This window comes from Cydia amplana, chromosome 1 (assembly GCF_948474715.1).
Source record: "Cydia amplana chromosome 1, ilCydAmpl1.1, whole genome shotgun sequence".
In the NCBI taxonomy this organism is placed as follows: Eukaryota; Metazoa; Arthropoda; class Insecta; order Lepidoptera; family Tortricidae; genus Cydia; species Cydia amplana.
In genome coordinates, this window is record NC_086069.1 from 22,271,177 (window position 1) to 22,295,096 (window position 23,920).

Genomic DNA, 23,920 nt, shown 5'->3' on the forward strand with positions numbered 1-23,920 from the left:
TTAGTAAAACACTTTTAATCTGACATTCAACTAACGGATACTGTATAAGACCCGTCTAAGATGTTGTAATAATTAACAATTAAGTAAGTATATTAATAAGAATTCACATCGAAACCTTTTTTGGCTGCGATCGGAAGGCGTTCGCCCATGAGATACGGGTTTTCTATCTGAAAAAAAAAACATATTTACAACTCGGCAGCTGACAGAGCCAACAGTAGTAAAATAAGTACTTATTTTCAAGCATTAAAAATAAGAACAGTAAGAGCTGCCTCGGCTAAGCGCTACCGTCTCGAACTCGTTGAGGACTTACATCGGGTTTAAACTTCTTGGCGACAAGGTTCTTGTGCTCCGGAAACCTGAGCTCCAGGTCGGACTGGGGCTCGGGGCAGCCGAACATGTGCTCCGCGTCGCACATGCATCGCTGCGACAGCTGGTACTCGCGGCTGAACGCCGCCGTGTTCTCGAACTCGATCAGACAACCTTGGTCCTCTGCAATCCAAATTTACGAGTACGTTATTATTATTTGCGTCAGAACATATTAATCGATTCTTTAAAGAACGTTGAGAAGTCTTCTGAGTGATATCGATAATGATAACAGCTCGAGATTGTGTCGATCGTTAGAGAAGGCATGCGTGCAGCATTTGATGTGTTTATGTTTAGGCTCATTAATTAATTGAGTTAGTGTGATATTTACGGGTTGTGCAGTGCAAAAAGGAATACGTTACCTTGTAACCTTTACTTAAGAAAAAAATCGTCGGAGCTTCATTAACCATCCGAAATATAATACAATTTACTCTCTAGCTTCCATAATTAAAGTTTGCCCAGGGATAGGTATTTACATTTTATACTACTATCTCTTTTTGGTATTATTTTTTCATCCAAGTTCCAGGTGATGACCCTGCTGCTGATAGCCAACAATGAAAGTGAGCTCACCTATGTATCACAGTGGTCCACAGTAATGAAGAGCTTACCAGTATATCCAACGGGGCAGGGATTGGGCGGATTGCAGTAGGCGGGCAGCACGGCATCGGTCTTGACCATCTGACGGTTGGGGACCAACCCCGACGGCTGCAGCCGCTGCTGGCCCTCGCCAGCGCCGCCTGTGACGTACTGATGACCCCAAAGGGAGCTAAACAAAAATTAAATTGGTATATAGCAATACCAGTTCATATTAAATACATAAACGGTTTGTATGTACCAAACTCAATCAAGGTTTTTATATAGATAAATCTCTCGCAAAAACTTGCTGAAGACATTTATTACTGAAGGCTTATGGCGCCGCCTGGGAATTTTATTACCTGTGCTGCAGATACTCCTGGTCGCGCAAGCTCGGGCTAGGATCGCCATTGATCAGCGAGTCGTAGTCCAGCTGCTCATTCTCCAGGTCCTTGGAGGCGCGCGCCATGAGCGCCAGGTGGCGCTCGCTCTGAGGGAACTCCAGGTAGCCTGACGCCGCCTCGTTGAACTCCTTGCCCATGCGCTCCACCACTTCACGAAGTAAAGCTTCGGTTAGCATAGGCTCCTGTGTAAAAAGAAGGTGTGTGATTTTTTTACGTTCTGTTTGATCATGGTGTTTTCGGATCATGGTGTTTATAAAGCGGTTGACTAGTTAATTATAGTTAAATTTGCAGATTTCCCATTCGTGTTCAGATACAACATAATTTATTTGGCATACGATATTAATAATAGCTAATAGTTTGCTAGTCAAATTAGACATTACTTAAAAACCTATACATACCTTTTCCCCAATAGAACCATGGGGGATAAACCCCATTGCCCCGACGATGCTTATCGCCAAAACCAGAGTTTCTTGGGGGCCCATTCCGAATCTGAAAACAAAGATGATGATTGCTCAGGTATATCCATAAATAAATGCTTGTCGACGTTTAATTGTCATGAGGTCATTGAGTATATGACAGTATCTGCCGTCACAATAAAAATATGAAAAACAGTTTTAGAACAACAAATTGTTGTAGAAAACGTCGTGTGCGCCTTTGGGACAACACAGCCTAGGACGCTGCGATTGCTGCGTCTTCCGGTGGTCCAGTGCTTGGTTTTCATACTAGAAACCTTTCTGTGCTCACTTTATTTACCCGTACCTAAAGGTATCGCTTTTCACTTTTCTTTTTTCGTCTAGGTGACGAATCGATTTCAATATTTAAGGTACGGTAAAGAAGTTTTCAAGCATTTATAAATATTAATGTATCCTATTTTTAACAGACTTCAAAATTCCAAAAGGAGGAGGTTTTTAATTCTGTTACCTACTTATGTTTTTTCAGATGTCTGAGACCTTATAACTTCATCATTTCTCAACCGATTTGGATATTTTTATGAAAGTATACCTACTTATATGAACCTCTACTTACAGATTGGTCCCTTTTTTGACAAAATCTACTTTCGATCATGGGATTAAGAGAACTCTTCAAGTCTTATAAATTAATATAGTTATTTTTGTATTTTCATCAACAAATCAAGCATTTACATTTAAATTGTGCTATTTGGTAAAAAGAAACTTCCCTTGAAGACCAGAATGGAGCAAGTATTTCACGATAAGTATTTTAGGTTTTAGGGCTAATGGCTTGCACTTGTATTGTAAATAATATTCATCGCATTTCTAACTGTTTTGTGAAGTCAGTTTTCTTCTATTAAATATTATATGAGGTATCTTTATAAAAACTGTGTAATCGTCATAATCTCGTTTTAAAGCATTGGTCCTAATAGTTTGATCGTATTCAGTCAAGTCTTACATCACGCTCGAGACACATCAATCATAATTAATTGGTTACAGTTCATCTAAAACATAAATTAGTCATCGGTTGCCGAGCGAATCTTGCAGGATTGTCTGAGACAAATTAGATTCATAGTTTTTTTAGCAGTAGATGAAATTGTATTAGTCACCTGATCGTAGAGATAAAATAAGTTCGCGGAGATGATAAGGTAAACGTACTGGTGCTCGACGCGGTCCCAGTACATGTCATCTTGAAACTTAGTCATTGTCAATAGAGGTGACAGCAGGGTGTCATCTATTGGGAATTAGCATGTCGAGCACTAGATACGTTTACCTTAGATGGATGATTGTGTACGTACACAATCGACATTAATAAGTAAGAACGTTCAGCAATTAGAAAAAGTAAATAAATGTTTGGATGCAGGTACCTACTAATGTAGCTGTACTGTAAACCAAGTGGTTTGTTGTAAGTTTCGTAATGTTGGCATCCAAAATATAGACAATACATGAGTCCCTAATTTCTGCCTTGCAACACTACATAATGAAACAACAAACCTTGATCAGTTGATCACCCACGTATTCTGGGCATCGTACGAGTATATAGGTAGAAGTTTTCTTTAGCTTGTACATACGTTTTATCACGCTTCACGTAGACAAGAACGACCATCATATCCGTACTTATTGAGATAACTGTGGGGCTAGGACGATTTGTGTAAGATTGTTCCACCATATTTATTTTTTAAATTCATTTATTTAATTAGGTATTCATACAGCGAGCAGCAAAATGGCATGGACATAATGAAAAGAATTCATTCATAAAGTGGCCATGCACTTTTGCCTGGGTGTATAGGATGCGGTTTGGTTTCTGTTGTCAGCTAGCTATTTCGCAAACATCTTTGCCTCGTGTCCAAAGCAGATATGACGTAGATCAATCAAACGATACACGGATTAACATGACATAACATCATTGTTTGATGTTTTTATAACGAAAAAAAAAAACGGTCCCGATCCCCATTGTAGTGCGGCCAGTGGGTGTTGGCGATTAAGATGCTATCAACAGTTCTGTCCATCGGCATCCTTTGAATTATGTTTTTATAATTATTTAATTGATTCCCTTCACTTTTCACAATAAAAACTATTTGTCAAATGTGTAATATGGTTACGAAGGTTATAATTAAGTATTAAACCGTCATACCCTATTATTACGAAGATTTATTGATCTCAATGATCATGATTTAGCGTATTTTGATCTAGTAAACATTTTAGTTTTTTTCGTTTTATTTATTTAAATAATAGATATACATATGTATACAGAGTTATTGCAGTAACTTTACAAATAATAACTAGCTTAAATCGACAATAGGCCTTTGAGGCATTGTACCAAGGATGCTGGCAGCATTTCCTCGTTGTATCGCAATTCGCAATGCTGATACGTTATGCGAGGAAGCCGCCAGCTCTTTGGTCACCAGGGTGCTTAGCAGTGTTGGCAAAAAATCAATTCGAATTGACGATTGAGGATTGACCGATCAATCCGAATTGACGATTGATGATTGACGAAACTAATTCTAAATCTACTGATTGAAGATTGACGATTACTAATCGTTAATTCGAATTGATTGGTCAATCCTCAATCCTCAATCATCAATTCGGATTGACGATTACTTTGTATATACCTACCTAATGCCCTTTTTATTTAGGTCATTTTTCGAAACTTCTGACCAAATGCGTTCAAAAGCGGTGTCTGAGTTTACCAAAGGTTCCGAAACATGTTTCCGACGGCAATATGAAGGATGTCCTTTTTGGAACATTTTCGGGACTTTCCTTGAAATTAACCGATAGCGTTCAAAATCGATATCTGAGGTGCCCAAAGGTTTCGAAATTTGTTTCCGAGGGAAATATTGACAGATGTCCTTTTTGGGACATTTTTAGAAATTACCCGATTGCGTTTAAAATCGATATCTGAGGTAACCAGAGGTTTCTAAACATCTTTTCAACTGCAATATTGTTGGCACGTTGGCTATGTATCTAGTTACGCCAACCCCGTGGACCTAGAAATTCAATCCCGCTTTTAGTATGTTGTTGGGCATTTAGTATAGTATTGGGTCTCCAAAACTGCCGCAAGACAGCGGCGCTGGCCATCTACTTCAGCGGAATGACGTCATCAAAATTACTCCCACCTCGTTATAGCCAATATGACATAATTGTTAGTAATTCTTACACTTTCCACCTATATTTTCGTTTTAAACCAGAACGTACATACATACGTACGAACGTACATATTATGGTGCTGTCCACGCATTAAACTATCAACTATCAGAAATCGAAAAACGACTCTGACTGTAGCGCAAAGTAAATAAATACCGGTTTGCGAGCCTAGTCCAAACGTGCCATAAACAAGGCCCAGACATCGCATAGGCTCCAATCAGTTTGTTAGGACGGCTGCATACTTATTGGAAGAAATTCTAAGTGAACATTTCCCCTACATTTTTGTATAGTAAAATAGAAGATATTAATAACAAAACTTCCGTGAGACACAGACATATTAAATATTAAGAACGGGTCACTCACGTATTTTAAGTCGAAAAACGCTCGACATGTTTCACTCCGTGTCGTGTGTGAGGAGTGTCATCATGAGTTGGCGTTGCTGGTGACGGACCGGCGCAGACTCGGAAGAGTGAAACATGTCGTGCGTTTTTCGACTTAAAATACGTAACTGTCCCGTTCTTAATATATATAATAATATATATAAGTTTTAACATTTTTTATGAGAAAAGTATATGCATTTTAAAATTAGAAATTAACCCTTTATGTTTAAACATTCAATTGCAGGCTGTACGGCGCATGTTTCAATCATGGAACCGCATTCGAACTTAAAAAATCGCAACTTGGTCTTACATTGTTTGCAGACATGTATACAGACACTAAGAATACGGCTATGTATGCTTGCAAATTTGTCACCGTAGACTAGGTACTAAAGGTAATGTACAGCTGGCCTTAAGCTCGACATACAAACGACAGTTAATATAGCACCGTCCATTCACCAGCGCTCATTCAAGCTTTCTACGGAGCCTACGCTACGATGTAAAGATGTGATTGCTAATATTAGCATATTATACATTTACAGCGACACGATTGTATGGCGCCTTAAGGATGACTCACGCTAGACCGGGCCGGGGCCGGGCCGAAGCTTGCGGCGTTTCGTTTTCTATGGAAGGCACCACGTGCTCATGGAATAGAATAGAATAGAATATAATTTATTCGTAAGCACAGACAATACATAATATAAAATAAAACACAAAATAAGATTAAAGTGCCACGAAATGGCCTCATCTCAGCATGTTGCTGGTGGCTTCCAGCGCTGGTCTTCCGATGAGACCATCAAGTGAGAAGAATCACGGAGGGTAACAGACAAGAAGAAAAAGACATCAAATAACGTACAGTGAACAAATACTTAGTATAATAAAAGTTACACAGAAGGAAGATACAACAGAATGACTATATTAAATTAAATTAAGACTATTTTATACATATAAAACAAGCATCGTGCTCGCAACACTGTATTGATCCGGTCCAACCATACCTTGGCTGTACATTACAGCTGCATATGATCAGTCGTTATAGAAAATGACCAAGTCGGACGCCTCGGCCTGGGCACGGCCCGGTCTAGCGTGAGTCATCCTTAATGCTAATTATTTTTAGAATCTACGGACAGGTTTCATTCTACGATCACCATAACTAGCTTATAAAATCCAATTAAAACGATAATATATCTTACATGTATTGGTCGTCGAAAAACTGCCTGAAACATAATCAAATGAAACTTATTAAAAATCATATGCTGATATAAAATAGAGTAAAAGTATAAGGATGCGTAGGGTCGCATGGTGATTGGTATTAGAAATAAATATGGAAAAAAATCGAACAGTAGCTGATTCGATATGAATGTAAAAGAAAGTAAAAGACTCCAAAAAGAAAAACTTAAACAGTACTTTCCTCCCTTTCGATGGCCGGATAAAAACAATAAGCCCGTTAAAAAGTGATTACCAAATTGAATAGGCGATTTATTGTACGAGTATGGCGGTGTTTGTAGAATATGGCGTGGCGGGCACCTGCGCCCGCGCCGCCCGTGGGCGGGCGCTCGGTCCGCTCGAGCGCGTCCTCCGCCCGCGCGAAACTATCGTGCCCGCGGTCTATCGATATCGATAATTAAGGTAACTGTTTCACAACAATCATGAAACGAAACTACTTACACCTTAAATATATTCAAAGAATAAGGTCAAACTTACGTACATATACGTACTTATACGCTTTCAACGATTTTGAAATTACCAAAAACACTTACAATACAATGAAAGTGGATTCGATTCATACGGTACGGCTTGCACTTAACTTTTTCGGTCGGTAAATTAAGTCATGTAGGCTTCGATCAACACGGAAGGGATGCGGCATTGGCACTATTTCCCCTCTGCCTAAGTACAAGATCAACTGATCTAGCACGGGTAATAAAACTAGTTGCGCTCGGATTTTTAACTAGACCGAGTCCAGACGCGCGAGTGAACACAGCAGCAGAAAAAAATGCCTAATTGCTCGGTTTTTTGTTGTAAAAAGAGGTCGGGGACATCAAATTTACAAAAAGAAGGTGTTACATTTCACATGTAATATTTTTTTTACATGTCATACGTTTAATTACATTTAAACACAATTATTATATTTTAGTCTCATGTAATTGCTGGAGATATCGATTTTGCTCGCCCAGTACAAATTGCGGATCGGTCGAGCGACAAATCCGACTTCTCATCTCTCAGAAAACAATAAAATTCTTTGAAGAAAATGTGCTAGTGTGCGTGTTGTGACACTTGTGATTCGTCCGTACACAAAAACAGATCGAGGTGTGCAAGATTTGTCTGTGTAGGGTGTCATTTTCTATGTATTTGTGTCGTCATTACAGATTGGATTTTGTATGTAAGTGTGTGAGAAGTGCGACTGTGTGCACGTTCCCCCCCGCGAAAAATGGCAGAATGATTTGAATGTCAAGATATCGCTTGGGCCTATCCCTTCCGACGTGTCGGAAGCCCGTGTTGATCGAAGCATGTAGGTATAATCGGTAATTAAGTCATGTACATTTACTTATTTTCATATTAGAAGCAAAATGTAATGTTTTATACCTTGATTCTTAAAGTTAAAACATGATTTAAAAAGAAGGTTTATTTTATACTTCATGGAGACTTCATGTGTTTCATAAACTCATTCACATATCCTGTATTTCAGACGAAAATGTTATGCGATACTTTTCTCTTTTCAAACTGGTTATTGTGTGAACGTTCTGCTCTTACGGTAATAGGTATAATATTGAATAATACGTATTCAGTATTACACGTTATACGTATTTAACAATTTCATGTTTTATAATTGTAAGACACCTATGTTAAAAAATAAATCCAATATAAAACATGGGTATCGACAGAGTTCATCACTATAAAGACCGAAGCAACCAGTTTGTGTGCGGGGGCGCCTAGAGATAGTTAAACGTAACTTTTATTCCATACTTATCTGAACGGAGTACAGTCGGGATGACCCTACTGGCAATCGCATGCGACTACTGTTAATGTGTTCGACTTGTAAGTTGACTGGTTGAGGTAAGACAAATGTTGAATTCGGGCCAATCAAATATATGCTCTCAATTTTTTTTATTAACTTTTTTTAAATCTATAAACGTTTGCATATAGGCAGGCGTGGCTCACTCCGCGATTTCGTCGCTTTGCTACAGGTAGCTAAAAGTACATCCGTTCCACACCAATTTTGGTGGCTAGCCATAAGCCGCGCGTGGCGCTGTCGCCACCTAGTGGCCATATCTGTCCTGATCGTAACAGACGCGTTTTGTTAGAGAGTGAGTCTTCTGTAGCTAGTACTACTTATTATTTATTCTGTGATATAGGTACTGCCGCTTGAAGCCTGAAGGAGTGTAAGTTTTCAACAGTTGGATGAGTAAGGTTACGCTGTGTCATTTATGTTACGGCGTCTAAAATCTACATCTTTTCATCCTCGGGTATTATTCTTAAAGTATCTACTTACATAGAATACCAAGCTATTCATAAAATGTATTAATCACTTTTTAAACATTGTGATGTCTTATGAGGTATTCTCGTCATTAGGTAAATATTGTTTAGGTATAGTATGGCTCTTCTGAGGTGAACTTTTCGCTTCGAACCATAATCTTTCAAACAAAGGCCATTGTCTCTATTATCGCAAACCCGCAAGCTCGAGCGTTAGCACGTGCCAGTACAACATTCATATTGAAAAACAACCGGTATCGTCATAGTATTAAGGTTCAAATGTCACTGATATTCTAGATATTACGTTTTGGTAGTGTAGGACGATAGACCGCCCCGAAGTGATACGGCACTCATATTATTTTGATACTTAGTGTGGTGTTAAAAATGAAACGTGGTTACATATTTATTATATTGTTTTATTTAAATTATTAGCTTGCGGTGGTAAATGTAATAGAATAGAATAGAATAGAAAAACGTTTATTGCAAAAACCATCTACATACAGCACCACACATATACATTTAAGAAAGAAGATCTTATACACTAAACAGTTAAAACTATTAGTAGCTTAAACTAACATGCAATAATAATCGTAGTTTTGATGCTGCTATAGAGGCTACAAATGGACACCACTCAGCATATGCTCTAACATAATATATATGCTATAGCGCTGGTCTTCCGTGGAGCCCAGGGCAAGAAGATAGCTCAGAACAGTAAAGGCAGTGTCAAAATGTGATTCAGTACCTAATTAATATTTAACACAAATTACAAACTTATACATGAAGACAAAGAAAAAGAAAAAAAAGTGAAATTTGATATGGAAGTGAGTGGGTTGGGAATATGTAAATATATATAGTCAGGCAAAGCATGTATTTAGTATAATATTAAATATAGTTGAGCATATATACATAAAAAAGGGAACTCGAATAAATAAAGAAATATAATATAAAATAGGTGAGTTGGTAGTTGTAAATAGGTTTACAGAAAAGGCAACGATCGACGGCTTTAACCAACAAAAAAAAAATTATTTAGCTAAGCTGCATGGAACGCTAAGAACACGGCAGTTGCAAGCTGAAAAGATATTGTTTAAATTTAAGTTTAAAAGTATGTAATGTTTTTAAGTTACGTATTGGAGGGGGTATGTTGTTCCAGCATTTCGTGGCAGAATAGCGAAAACTGCCACGAAACGCTGCGCAACCGCCGCGTCTCGGACAGAGAAGTCGAATGGCATCTCTCATTGGGCGGGAGGAGAACGACAACTTGTTAAAAAGGTATTGGGGCTGTTGGAATTTTACTACACCGAAAAGTAGGGTCGCAAAATGCAACGAACGACGTGCTTCCATTTTCAACATCTTACCACTGTTAAGATAAGGGGTGACATGAGTACGTGGAGGGATGGGGAAACAGAAACGGGCACAAGCATTCTGGATGCGTTGAAGGAGTGCCTTCGAACGAGCCAGTAAGCAACCATTAATCACAGTGTCGACATAGTTGAGTTTGGATAATATTAAAGTGTCGCATAATTTTATTCTAAGGTCGACACTGAGATATTGACGAACCTGATATAGTACTTTCAATCTATAGTAGCAGTTTTTAGCGACATCGAGTACATTTTGTTCAAAACGCAAGCCCTCGTCTAAGAGTAGGCCGAGGTTACGGGCTGCAGAGACTCGTTCGAGGCGTTCCCTCCCGAGCATAACATTAATATCAAACCTGGTGACTTTGTCAACTTGGCCTTTAGTGCCAAGCACTAGAAACTTTGACTTGTTGGGGTTAAGGACTAAGTCACACTGTCCAGACCAAACGTCGATACGATCAAGATCCTGATTCAACAGCTCCACAGCAGTTTGTGTCTCCCGAGGATGGAACGTTTTATAAATTTGTAGGTCATCTGCATACATGTGATAGTGACAGTTCTTTATACAACTAGCAATGTCTGCCACGTACAAAATAAACAAAACGGGACCCAAAATCGACCCCTGAGGGACTCCGCAATTTACAGAGGTGCAGCTGCAAGCATTGTTATTTTTTCTTATCTTTAAAATAACGATACCTACTGTGAAATTAGCACCTCTGATGTGATGCCGACGCATAGTGACAATAAAAACACTGATAAGGATTTGCGACCTGACCACTATTGTTTTGCATAGGTAAATACAATAGGTTTATGAGAAGAGCGGTGTGCAAGATCCGTGTGCATGAGTAGTGGGGCACATTATTTTATCATTTACCGACCCTACATCAGGCTTAAGTCGGTTTCTAATATCCTAACCGTGTGCTTCGTGTTATTTATATAAGTACTCTGCCCGATATTGTTAAAAACTTGACGACCTGCTTACGTGACCCTGGATTTTGATTGCAAGAAATTTAATATATCTGATTTATTATGACACGATTTTATCTAGTACTTAGTAAGTAACTGTTTATATACCTACACGGAAAAATGTTGATTATACCTATGTTAAACTTATTAATCTTAAATTTACATTGTTACCTTAGATTTTGTTATATAACAAATATACAACGCTATCATAAAATATCTGGGTGACCGAGCTTCGCTCGGAAAACATATAAAAACTCGAAAATGCGCGTTTTCCCAGAGATAAGACCTAGCTAGATCGATTTTTCGCCCCCGAAAACCCCCATATAGCAAATTTCATCGAAATCGTTAGAGCCGTTTCCGAGATCCCCGAAATATATATATATAAATAAATAAACAAGAATTGCTCGTTTAAAGGTATTAGATAGATTAGATAACCACGTTTCATTTTTAACATCACACTAAGTATCAAAATAATATGAGTGCCGTATCGCTTCGGGGCGGTCTATCGTCCTACACTACCAAAACGTAATATCTAGAATATCAGTGACATTAAATTTGAACCTTAATACTATGACGATACCGGTTGTTTTTCAATATAAATGTTGTACTGGCACGTGCTAACGCTCGAGCTTGCGGGTTTGCGATAATAGAGACAATGGCCTTTGTTTGAAAGATTATGGTTCGAAGCGAAAAGTTCACCTCAGAAGAGCCATACTATAGTGTCTTACTTAATTATCTTTAACCACCAAATATGTATTTCTCAAGGTTATGAGATATACCTACTTAATAGGATTTGTATAACTTAAGATGTAGGCTTATTAAGAAATTCAAGAACCTATACTCGGCCTGGAATAATTTTTAAGAAAAAAAAAACCGACTTCTATGCGGCCCGGTGAAAGATTATTGTAGATGGTGCGCTATGTAGAAAAGGAAGCATTTCGTTACTGTAAGGCTCGCAGTTCTAACCTAACCTAACCCACTTTTGTTCGGTTCTGTGAGGATAGCAGTTCAAACCTAACCTAACCCACTTAACGGCGCATGCGGTGCGGTGTACGGGGGTTTGAGCGGGAGGGGTTTGGCCTCATCATACTTTATACCTACATTTTATGGTAGGTAATCATAGTGGTTTATTTAGTTTAGGTATCATGGTGGTTTTCCAGGTCAAGGTCCGGGTCTGTGTCCGAGTCCGGGTCCGAGTCTGGGTCTAGTCCAGGTCCGAGCGAGTCCGAATCCGAGTCCAGGTCCGGGTCCGGGTCCGAACCGGATCCGGGTACGAGTCCGGATCTGGATCCGAGACCGGGTCCCAGTCCAAGTCAAAGTCGAAATTTGAAATCACCAAACATGTACTATGCGTCGTTGAAGAGTTCTGTTCTGATCATCATCAGCAGTTCCAGTTCATCAAATGCGACAGTTTTTAATGTTAATGCTTTATTTTATGATGAAAATACAGAAAATTCTATACGTGTGCCTTTAAGATTTGAGGAGTTCCCTCGATTTCTCATGGATCCCATGTTCAGAACTTGAGCTTGACATAAATATGGCTTAAAAACCTAACTTGCTTAACAAACATAACGAAAAGAAAAAATCGCCAAACGCGAGCTATGCGTCGTTAAAGAGTTTCGTTCTAGTCATCATCAGCAGTTACACTTCCTCAAATGTTACTTTTTAAATGTATATGCTTGATTTGTTGATTAAAACACAACAATCACTATATGTATGCCTTTAAGATTTGAGGAGTTCCCTCGATTCCTTATGGATCTCATCATCAGAACTCGAGCTTGACAGAAATGTGGCTTAAAAACTAAACTTGCTTAACAAACATAACGAAGAGGACAAATCGCCAAACGTGAACTATGGATCGTTGAAGAGTTCTGTTCTGATCATCATCAGCAGTTCCACTTCATCAAATGCGACAGTTTTTAATAAAAATGCTTGATTTTCTGATGAAAATACAAAAACCTCTATACGCACACCTTTAAGATTTGAAGAGTTCCCTCGACTCCTCATGGATCCCATCATCAGAACTCGAGCTTGACAAAATTGTGGCTTAAAAACTTAACTTGCTTAACAAACACAACGAAGAGGACAAATCGCCAAACGTGAACTATGGGTCGTTGAAGAGTTCTGTTCTGATCATCATCAGCAGTTCCACTTCATCAAATGCGACAGTTTTTAATAAAAATGCTTGATTTTCTGATGAAAATACAAAAATCTCTATACGCACACCTTTAAGATTTGAGGAGTTCCCTCGATTCCTCATGGATCCCATCATCAGAACTCGAGCTTGACAAAAATGCGGCTTAAAAACTTAACTTGCTTAACAAACATAACGAAGAGGACAAATCGCCAAACGTGAACTATGCGTCGTTGAAGAGTTCTGTTCTGATCATCATCAGCACTTCCACTTCATCAAATGTCACGTTTCTGAATGTATATGCTTGATTTGTTGATAAAAACACAAAAATCACTATATGTATGCCTTTAAGATTTGAGGAGTTCCCTCGATTCCTTATGGATCTCATCATCAGAACTCGAGCTTGACAGAAATGTGGCTTAAAAACTAAACTTGCTTAACAAACATAACGAAGAGGACAAATCGCCAAACGTGAACTATGGGTCGTTGAAGAGTTCTGTTCTGATCATCATCAGCAGTTCCACTTCATCAAATGCGACAGTTTTTAATAAAAATGCTTGATTTTCTGATGAAAATACAAAAATCTCTATACGCACACCTTTAAGATTTGAGGAGTTCCCTCGATTCCTCATGGATCCCATCATCAGAACTCGAGCTTGACAAAAATGTGGCTTAAAAACTTAACTTGCTTAACAAACATAACGAAGAGGACAAATCGCCAAACGTGAACTATGCGTCGTTGAAGAGTTCTGTTCTGATCATCATCAGCAGTTCCACTTCATCAAATGTCACGTTTCTGAATGTATATGCTTGATTTGTTGATAAAAACACAAAAATCACTATATGTATGCCTTTAAGATTTGAGGAGTTCCCTCGATTCCTCATGGATCCCATCATCAGAACTGGGTTTTGACAAAAACGGGACCAATCTGTATGAATATACATACAATCAAAAAAAGAATTTTCAAAATCGGTCCAGTAATGACGGAGATATGGAGTAACAAACATAAAAAAAAAAAAAAAACATACAACCGAATTGATAACCTCCTTTTAGATTTGGAAGTCGGTTAAAAAAGTACCTACAATGCCTCAAGGGCCCATTTTAATTTAAGCTAGTTTCTTTTAGTAATACCACTGAATATCTTGTTTGTAAATAAATGATTATTATACAAAAAAAGTTGCTTCGATATTTCAATTACGTAGCTCGAGGAGAAATTATTGGGAATTCATATTTAATTTTAAGTTCCTAGCTCGTGTTCGTGTCAATAGATTTTCCTTTTAATTTTATACTAGTATTTTTAATTGTTGTTAAGTGACAGACAACGCCTAATCATATTTATATGCAACTTAGATTGTGTAGGACTTCGCTAGATCCTGTTGATCCAATAAATGTAATTGAACAGTCGATTTATGTACTGTTAACGTCAAAAGTCTATGAATATACCATTTTTTTCTGTATGTGTAGTAAAAAAAAGAATAATCCATAATATTTCGTAAAATAATCAACTTACTAAATAAATTTAGTGTGGATAGTATCTTAATGTACTCTGTTAATACTGTAGTGGCTCATTCAGCATTCAGCAATTCAGTTCTCCAAGTTTTACTTGTTGCGCTCGAGCATCTGTGTATGTATACAGGGTGCTTCCTGTAACAGGAGCAATAAATTAAACCAAAGGCTGTACTCCTCAAACTGACCAACATTTGTTCAGCAACTTTTAAAAACTATAAATCCTTTAGACTTCCTCTTTTTCATACAAAATAAATATTGCCTTCAATGTACGCTGACATCAGTGTGTTTGACTTGACGTTGCTTGTCACGCTTTAAACATAACAAAATTTGCAATACATTGCGTCTTAGAATAAACTTTAAAGTGTAATAAAAATCAAAACATGAGTTATTTTGAAAAGTTGCTGAACAAATGTTAGTCAGTTTGAGGAGTACAGCCTACGGTTTAATTTATTGCTGCTCCTATTACAGGAAGCACCCTGTATAATAAAATATATTCCCTTTTCCTAATAACATAATAATAACATATACTTAGGGTTAGTTGTTGATCAATGAAACACTAAAAGTTCAAGCCTTCCTCTCTGGTGTTTTTAAAGTTATGAGTGTGATATTTCGTATGAAAGTAAACAATTTATTTGGCTATCATATGGCGTTCTTGGTTTCTACTTATTTTTAGCCGTTTCTGTATTATAAAGCTTTTTTTGAAAAATCAGTTTTGTTTCATTGTGTACTTGTGCATGTTTTCAATGAAACACTCTAATTTTTACAGTGTAACAGATGTAATATATATAGTCTACCATGAAACATCCTTAATAAACATTGAAACGTTGTAATAAATAAGTTACATTAATACATACAACCTTTCAATCAATTAATGAGAAAGGAAAGGAGAACATAGTGGTAGGCTGAAATTTGTTATTTAAAAGGTTTCCGAAATATGGAATCGTTATAAGATTGCTGAAATATCTAAAAGCGAAAGACTTGTTTCATTGTACACACACCTAAGTTTCATTGTGAATCGAAAATCTGGTCGGCACTTACGGCATGCTGCGAGAAAGGCGCCTTTTATATCCACGGAGCATGATTGCCAACTAGGTGGACGCGGGAGGGTTTTAAGCATCTCCATGCTTGATATCATACACTTTCTTGCAACATAGTGTTTATAAACCACTGTTTCAATGTTAGACATGTGACCTTAACCTTGCCATCAATGAAACATTCAACATATAAACTATCCTATGTCAGCCATTTCTAAAGTTAAGTATCTTATATTTTGTCATATGATAGACAAATTATTATCAATTTTCATGGTATTTTAGTTTCACAAATTTCGCACATAGTCTTGAATTAATTAAAAAATTATGAGTTTGTTTCATTGTGTAATAATACTGGTGTTGTTCAGTGAACATCATGTTTCATTGTTTACTACATAAAAATGTTTCATTGTGAGACTAGAGGGTGTTTTTTGAAATAATAAAAAAAAACTGCACCAAAGAGTGAAAAAAAATTAAAAATATTTAGCTCCAAAGTAACTTTAATACACATCGAACACAACAAAAAATTAAATAACGCCAAACTAGACTCTATATCTTGGTAAAAAATTGCGAAACATAAATGAAAAATATTACTTTTGTCGCACGAATTCACAATAACGCTCGTAGCAACGTGCTCCTTCTCCGAGGCGCGCTCGCGTATTGGGGAGGTGCTGGGGGTCCCTGAGCCTGCCCTTGCTTGACAGACGGCACTAGCTGATAACACCTAGTTTCCGAGATATCGCAAAGTTTCACTGTGTACGATTGTTTCAATGTTCGACAAGTGACCCTACCTATTAAAACAAATGTACAACATAGTACATTTTAAGTCCATATAGATACTGCGTTCAGGCTCCTACTTCTCAAATATTTATGAAGTATAAAGTACATAAGAAGCGCTGGTGGCCTAGCGGTAAGAGCGTGCGACTTGCAATCCGGAGGTCGCCGGTTCGAACCCTGGCTTGTACCAATGAGTTTTTCGGAACTTATGTACGGAATATCGTTTGATATTTACCAGTCGCTTTTCGGTGAAGGAAAACATCGTGAGGAAACCGGACTAATCCCAATACGGGCCTAGTTTACCCTCTGGGTTGGAAGGTCAGATAGCAGTCGCTTTCGTAAAAACTAGTGCCTACGCCAATTACAGGGATTAGTTGTCAAGCGGACCCCAGGCTCCCATGAGCCGTGGCAAAATGCCGGGACAACGCGAGGAAGATGATGATGAACGTACATAAGATTGGATTTCTTTTTACAGATTTGCTTATCACATCGATCCTTTTCTTATCGATTGTACCCCACAGCATATTAAAACAAATGACCCGCTAAATGATGTCACTGATCGTGGTTTCGCTAATAAAATACAGTTTATTTACGTAGTTGATACGTGGTGGTACGTTTGCACATTTCGGTCACGTACGAAAGGTCCGGGTGTGATCGATTCTCGGTCTACGTATATATTTTAGGGTTCCGTATTCGAGAGAGCCAGCGTGTCATAATAATCACAATAACTTAGTCGCCGCCTTACGATCGAAGTTACGCTCTCATTTTAAAACAAAATCGTGAAATAATGAAACTTCATCCGTTTGGACCCGGCCACATGTCCACGGTGCGGCGCCGGCCACCGTGTAACGGCGCGGTGCCGCCACCGTGAGACGGCACGGCGTCGTGCCGTGTACGCTGCCGTGCACGGTGCGACGGCACGGCGTTGTGCCGCGGCACGGTGCCGTGTACGGTGCCGTGCTCGTTGCGACGGCACGGTGGCGGCACCGCGCCGGTTCACGGTGGCCGGCGCCGCACCGTGGACATGTGGCCGGGCCCTTTGGCTCTCAGCGGACGGCATGTCATGAATCATAAAGAAGAAGTGAAATATTCACAGTGTGTGTGTGTATTTCTATTCAAATTCTTGTTGGTTTTGTTTATCTAGAATGCTAGGTAATACACGAAGATTGGCAAATTTGTTGTGATTGTTATATGTAGGTACGAATCGGTACGATACAATTTGAATGTAAGAAAGGCGACAGTATAAAAAACGTAATATAGTAACGGCACCCTGCGCATGCAAATCCGACACGTATCTTTTTTTTTTTTTATATTATAACATGTTAAATGACTCATTAGTTAGGTGAGGGTGGGGAGGGTCGATCCCTAGGGGACACTTGGTAAACTTCATTTTTAATCAAACCAAACGAGACACAATTTTTTGCGCTAGTAACACTCAGTCATTCGTTCCTAACTTCACGTTCTGTCAGGGCACTGTATCGGAAAAGTCAGTGGTTCAAAAATGGCGGACGGTGAAAGATTTTCTGCGTACTATATTCAATTTTCAGTAAGCTTTAAATGGATTTATTTTATAATATGAGATGGAAATGATGTTAGTGAGTGTGCTTATTTTATTTGTTGTTTATTGAAGTGATGATTAACTTGGATTACATTGATATACGCGAACACATGTTTCGAGTACGGCACGTTTTATAATCTTACTATGTATGGGGAGACTTTGTCTTTTTCTTCAGGGGAGATATGATTCCGGGATCATGTCACCCCCAAAGCGATCAAGTATACATTGTAATAAATTTACTTACAAAATGATTCATAGAGCTATCATAAATATTTTCTTTTCTTTAGTAAATCATGCCGCGAAAGTACGACCAGAGAAACACTGATTTAAACTTTCAAGGTTTTTGACTCATTATTGTTTATTAAAACGGAATTTAATGGCGTATAATTCAGTTTTTAATTATACAACCGACTCCGAAAACGGAATTATCCCCGTGGCCTTTGAAAAAACTGACTAAAGTTGACATCAACATTTTACGAACTACCCGTATTTGGTCTTTTTTATCAAGTTAAACGTTTTACACACAGGGGATGTTACTCGGTCGACAAAAACACTTATAACGATATTTGGTTTTCAACCGGCGATATTTGTTTTTATGGATGAAATGCTATTTCAATGGCTTTCCGACCTTATGTACTATAGAACCGACGGTCCATAGAAAGGATTTTAGGATTATGCAGCTCAAACACCGTCCTCGAAACGTGAGCAGTAAATTTCTAAACTTATTTATTATAGTAAACAATAGCGACCAGTGATGGGTAAAAAAAAAATTGCTGTAGGTATCTGACGCTAAAAATACCTTCATAAGAACTTTAAAAAAATTAGCTTGTTACAAGAAATTTTATGTTAATAACTTAGATTTTTGTTTTTTTTTTTAACTTTTTTTTTTGGTACAAAAATTGATTCCCTATTTTATGTTGTTTTATGGATAATACGATTACATTGTTTTTTTAAAGTATAAGATTATGGATGAATATGTGTTTAATATCTTCATATATTAATTTTATGTAGATAAAGTGAATAAATTAATGTAGATACTACCCTCGAAATATGACATTGCCACTTAAAATCTTTTTACCAAGTGTCCCCAAATCTGGAAGACTTGATCCCTTCGGCTTGGACATCTGATTACCGGAAATACAACTTCAAAGCATGGAAGATGCAATATATATATATGTTTGCTGTGTATTTTACAAATTATAGATGCATTGCTAATAGCGATCCGAGTTATATAATCAATGAGAATCTGGTATGGGGAGACATGTTAAAATATGTTTACCATGTGTCCCAAGAACCAGGGTCACTTGATCCCCCTAGGATCAAGGCTCCCGACCAGGGGTAAACAAGTCTCCCTTACATAGGGGACACATGGTAAAAGTCAACAGTATGGGTTTTCATTAAATAATGATCTAATTTATTGCACAAATCTGTTCTAATTCAAACTATTAATGAAGAGATAAATTCTGAGTCGTATGGTCTATAAAGTTTTTCAATACTACAAATAGTTACGAAAATGTATGCTAAAAACAAAAGGGGTGATCAACCCTCCCCAGTTTCCCCTATATGTCTACTTTGCCTAATGAATCATATACGGACCGCCACAGGATTAGCCAAGTTTGCAATTTATTTTTTAAGGCCAATGTGGCTAATTCCGCCATAGGGACTATTCCGTCCACGAGCGTATATTTCTTTGATTTTCAATCGCAGGAAAAAAACCCATTTGCTTGCGTAAGTACTAAATTTTGTTTATTAATATTACCCTTAGGTAAGAGGCTTGTGTTACTAAGAGAGCAAAAACGCGTTGCGTGTCTACACAGTTAGTGTCTCCGCGTGTGTAGGTACATAAGTACAAATTTCGCATTAGGTATGTATTAAAAATACAATATTCGTACCTGTACAAATATACCCGAATCAATCAAACTAATGGACGTCTGATGCTCGCGCGGGTTCGTAAGTACCTGGTGCAAAGGCTGGCCATCGCTATCCAACGTGGCAACGCGGCAAGTGTCATGGGCAACTTTGCACCCGGTATAACTCGCGGAGGTCTTTTAGATTAAAATATTTTATTATTTAGATATATTTAAGTTATTTTTGTATGATTTTCTATATACCAACCTTTTGTATAATAAACAAATTTTGATACATCAAACTAAATAACATAACATCTCTTGACAATTACCTACTAGAAAATCTGTCACTACTACTTTAAGAAACGTCGTACCTATACTGTATACATATCAGTGCTGAATCAAATATTGAAATATGGTCGAGCTTTGTGCACGTGCAAAGTAACGGTTCAGACTACGCGTCAAAAATATCTATCATTCTCTAAAACACTGTGACATACTTTTGAATGCGAACTGTGGATTTATATCTCTATTTGGAAGAGTATAGGTATATACCAGGGTGGCAGATATGTACTTTTGGGGCTTTGTTGCATACTATTGATGCTGACTGACAGGTACGTGTTGTTTAGTGCGTTCGTTCTAGTACCTGTAGATTAAAGTGAAGCTAAGAAAGTGTGTTAAGTAAATAAATATCTAAATACATAAATAGCTCCCACTATAATAATTTATGTTGCAATGTATTATAGACAAAGTAAGTTAAACAAAAAATTTCAAAAATATTAAATTCTATGTGTGTGTGTAATTATAAACTTAATGAAAATTAATAATAATTAAAAACAATACTTACGCAAAAATCGCACAATCTAACCAGAGTGGCAACAATGATTATCACCGCTACCGCTAAATACATAAAACGACTTTATTTTTCAGATATTCAGAATTAGACACTATCTTTGACAATAGAATTAGCTTAAAGTTGTAGCTAGGTTGTTGACGTGTGTGTTGACTACTTTGTTATCACAGCTATACTGCGCCGTAGGTAATGCCATAAAGGGATGCAGGGCGCAAGTGCGAGTGCATCCGGGCTGGCCTAGGACTACCTGTATCGATTTTATGGATGACAACGAGCTTAATTTAGAGATATTTGTGTTTTGATTAATACCGTACGTTACTCGTAGTTAGACCGCCGTATTCCAACTTCAAGATATTCACAAGAGACGACACGTACTAGATCCATTGTAGATACGTTATAGTTTAGATTTCAACTAGTTCTCTTTTGCAGCGCAATTCGAGCAATCAATGTCACTTTTACGTTAGATAGAGTTAGATATCTGTTAGATGTGAATTGGATCTCTAAGCCATATCTTGTGGAACTCGTTCAAGAGTATCTCCAGAATCGCGCAAATGTCAAATTTGACAGGTTAGATCTTAAATTTGTCGTTATAGTATCTTGGCGATGTCTAAAAGATGTCTATTTCAAAATCCGAATCGGGCCCAGAGTGTCACTGAGGAATTATTCTTGATACATGCCCGTTTTTTATCCAATTGACAATTAAGTGTTTTCATTGTAATTAAATACCTATCTTTTTGTCCCTGTTTGGCCATTAAATGCTATGGCACTTTACAGCCCATCGGTTTGATAGATGATAAGGTAGGCGGTGTCTTTATCTAGTAAGTTTAGTTTCAGTTTAGAGTTATATAATATACATATAAAGGTATATATAAGTATAGAATGTAAAAAAATCGGCGAAGGTCTGTATATAAACATTTTCCACTTGTCCTCCTCCTTCCATCCTATTTCTTTATGCGTTTAAAAACATGCCTAAGCTAAAATGTCCCAATTTCAAACATAGGTAGGTACCTATTTCTTTTAATGCCGCTTACTAAATCGTCTAAAAAAATAAGAGTATTTTAAATTCCTATGAGGTCATTTGTGTGTTTATCACGCATTATGAAGTTATGGATATTTTTTATATATCAATTATACTCGTATATATTATCGTCGTCTAGCACCCACAACACAAGCCTAATTAAAATTACCGTGGGACTAGGCTGAATTTGTCCAATATTTATTGATTTGTTATTATTATTAATTGATTTAATAAGGTATATTTATTTATGATTTAAATTTAAATAGAAATTTAGCAATATTAAAATAGGATTGATTTCTTATTGATTGGAATCGACCAAAAAATCCAAAAATATATGAAACTGTCCTAATATTAACATTAACACGCATGTCAATTAATTAACCGTTTGAAATCTAGGTACCGAAACGTATAATTTGGAATAGGAAAACTTGGTGAGTGTTTCGCCCTTGACATTAAGCATCGATTGTTCCTAAAGCACCCCCTCCTTACAGCTGGGCGAGCCGCCTCCCCGGCAACCTGTTGCTCGCAGGGTGACGTGGCACTCCTACACTTTATACCCGTCGCTTACAAATCGCATCGCTGGCTCTTGAGGAAAAGTGTTTCGTAGGCGATTGAGCAACCCCTGTTGAAAGTGCCACGACAAAAGAAAAGAGCCACTATGATCGTATAATTTAAGCCTTCAGAAGTGCTAATTTTATTTTAGAAGTAAGACATAAAATAGTAAATTTAGAGATGTATTATACATGTGTTTACTGTGTGATAAATGGATATTTATTGTTTAAAGCCTTCGCACTCTCTGTTAAAAGCGGCATATATGGCTCAAAAGCAGGTAATCGGATGTAATATACGCATCATAATAGGTACCTAAGAATAATGAAGCAGGAATCAAGAAGTATCAGCGAAAAACCAGGTGCGTATCGTGTATCGAGTTATGTAACAAAAAGTGTTATGGAAAGCATTAAATTGCGATAAAATAAAGTCAAAAAGTGTTCAAAGCTTAGAACGAGACAGAAAGAGACGTGCTCACGTTAAAGTTTTACTGAGATTCGATAGGAGAATTATAATAAAATCAACTTACGTGCAGTTTGACCAAACTCGCAACAATAATGATCAACGCCACCGCAAGGTACATGCACTTGTTTTTGACTTTACTACCGAATAGTTCAAATTTAAAAAATAAATCCGATTTGATGCGCACTTGGTGGAAATTTTGGAAATGTACTCACCAATAAAATAACGCCGGACGAATGATGGCTTGTCCTCGAGTAGGGGATCGATGGGGTCGCGCTTGCGCGCTGCTCTTCTACGCAGTCGGGGGTGGCGACGTGCTTACGACAGCGATACGATTTGGATATAGTCGTCATGTAAACAATATTTCAGAACCCTCAGAAGGGGTGGTTAAGGGGCAGAAGCTGCGGTAGACTTTCGAACCAGATCAGTTTATAACACGGACTGTAACAAAGTTCAAAACAATATTTATACCAGAGGCCTTAAAAAGGAAAAATTGAAATTCCTTTGTCTGTCTCTCTGTCGCTCTTGCATATTCGAGCGATAAAGAGAACCCCCTGTAAACAAGTTTTTATACAGGGGGTCAGTTATCTTTGCAGCTACATTAACATTAAGCCGTGTTTACATTACCTCAATAATTAAACTACTTACCATGTGCAAGCGAGATGTTATGACTAATTTGAATTACATACTTAAATCACATAGGAAATTCAAATCAGAACCAATCATATTTTTTAAATTGGCATTCGTCTTTGCTATGTCTACAGGTGTAAACACTTCGCGCTTTGTGTACCTACCTACAATCCTTCGGATCCCAGGAAGCCTTCCTCTTATATACCTACCTACTAATGGAAAAAATTACTTTGCTCCCCACTGGGTAAGTATTTGTGCTCCATTTTTTATACCTACCCAGTCGCTGTGGCTAAAACCAGCCAGTACAGCATGATGATGAAACATTAAATTAAATTTCCTATTTTGGAGTAAAATCGGCCACGCCACATTTTACGGTATTTACATACTGGGCCCAAGATACACTTGAAGGTCTTACTTACGTAAGTAGGGACACAGCTATACTACAGAAT

At 37.7% G+C, this 23,920-nt stretch overlaps 1 protein-coding gene across 2 annotated transcripts; it reads right to left on the reverse strand.

The window, feature by feature from the left end:
* On the reverse strand, positions 1-23,113 carry LOC134653905 (neuroendocrine protein 7B2). 2 transcript variants are annotated; one of them, XM_063509272.1, is made up of 6 exons: positions 22,909-23,113; positions 1,739-1,829; positions 1,299-1,522; positions 972-1,129; positions 307-489; positions 1-163 (listed from the first exon to the last, which is right to left on the reverse strand). In XM_063509272.1, the coding sequence occupies exons 2-6, from the start codon at positions 1,820-1,822 to the stop codon at positions 93-95; spliced, it is 720 nt and encodes a 239-aa protein (XP_063365342.1). In that variant the 5' UTR covers positions 1,823-1,829; positions 22,909-23,113; the 3' UTR covers positions 1-92. The 2 variants fall into 2 exon arrangements, with proteins under 2 accessions (XP_063365342.1, XP_063365350.1); XM_063509280.1 differs by having other exon boundaries at positions 23,057-23,100.
* Between the last annotated feature and the right edge of the window lie 807 nt (positions 23,114-23,920).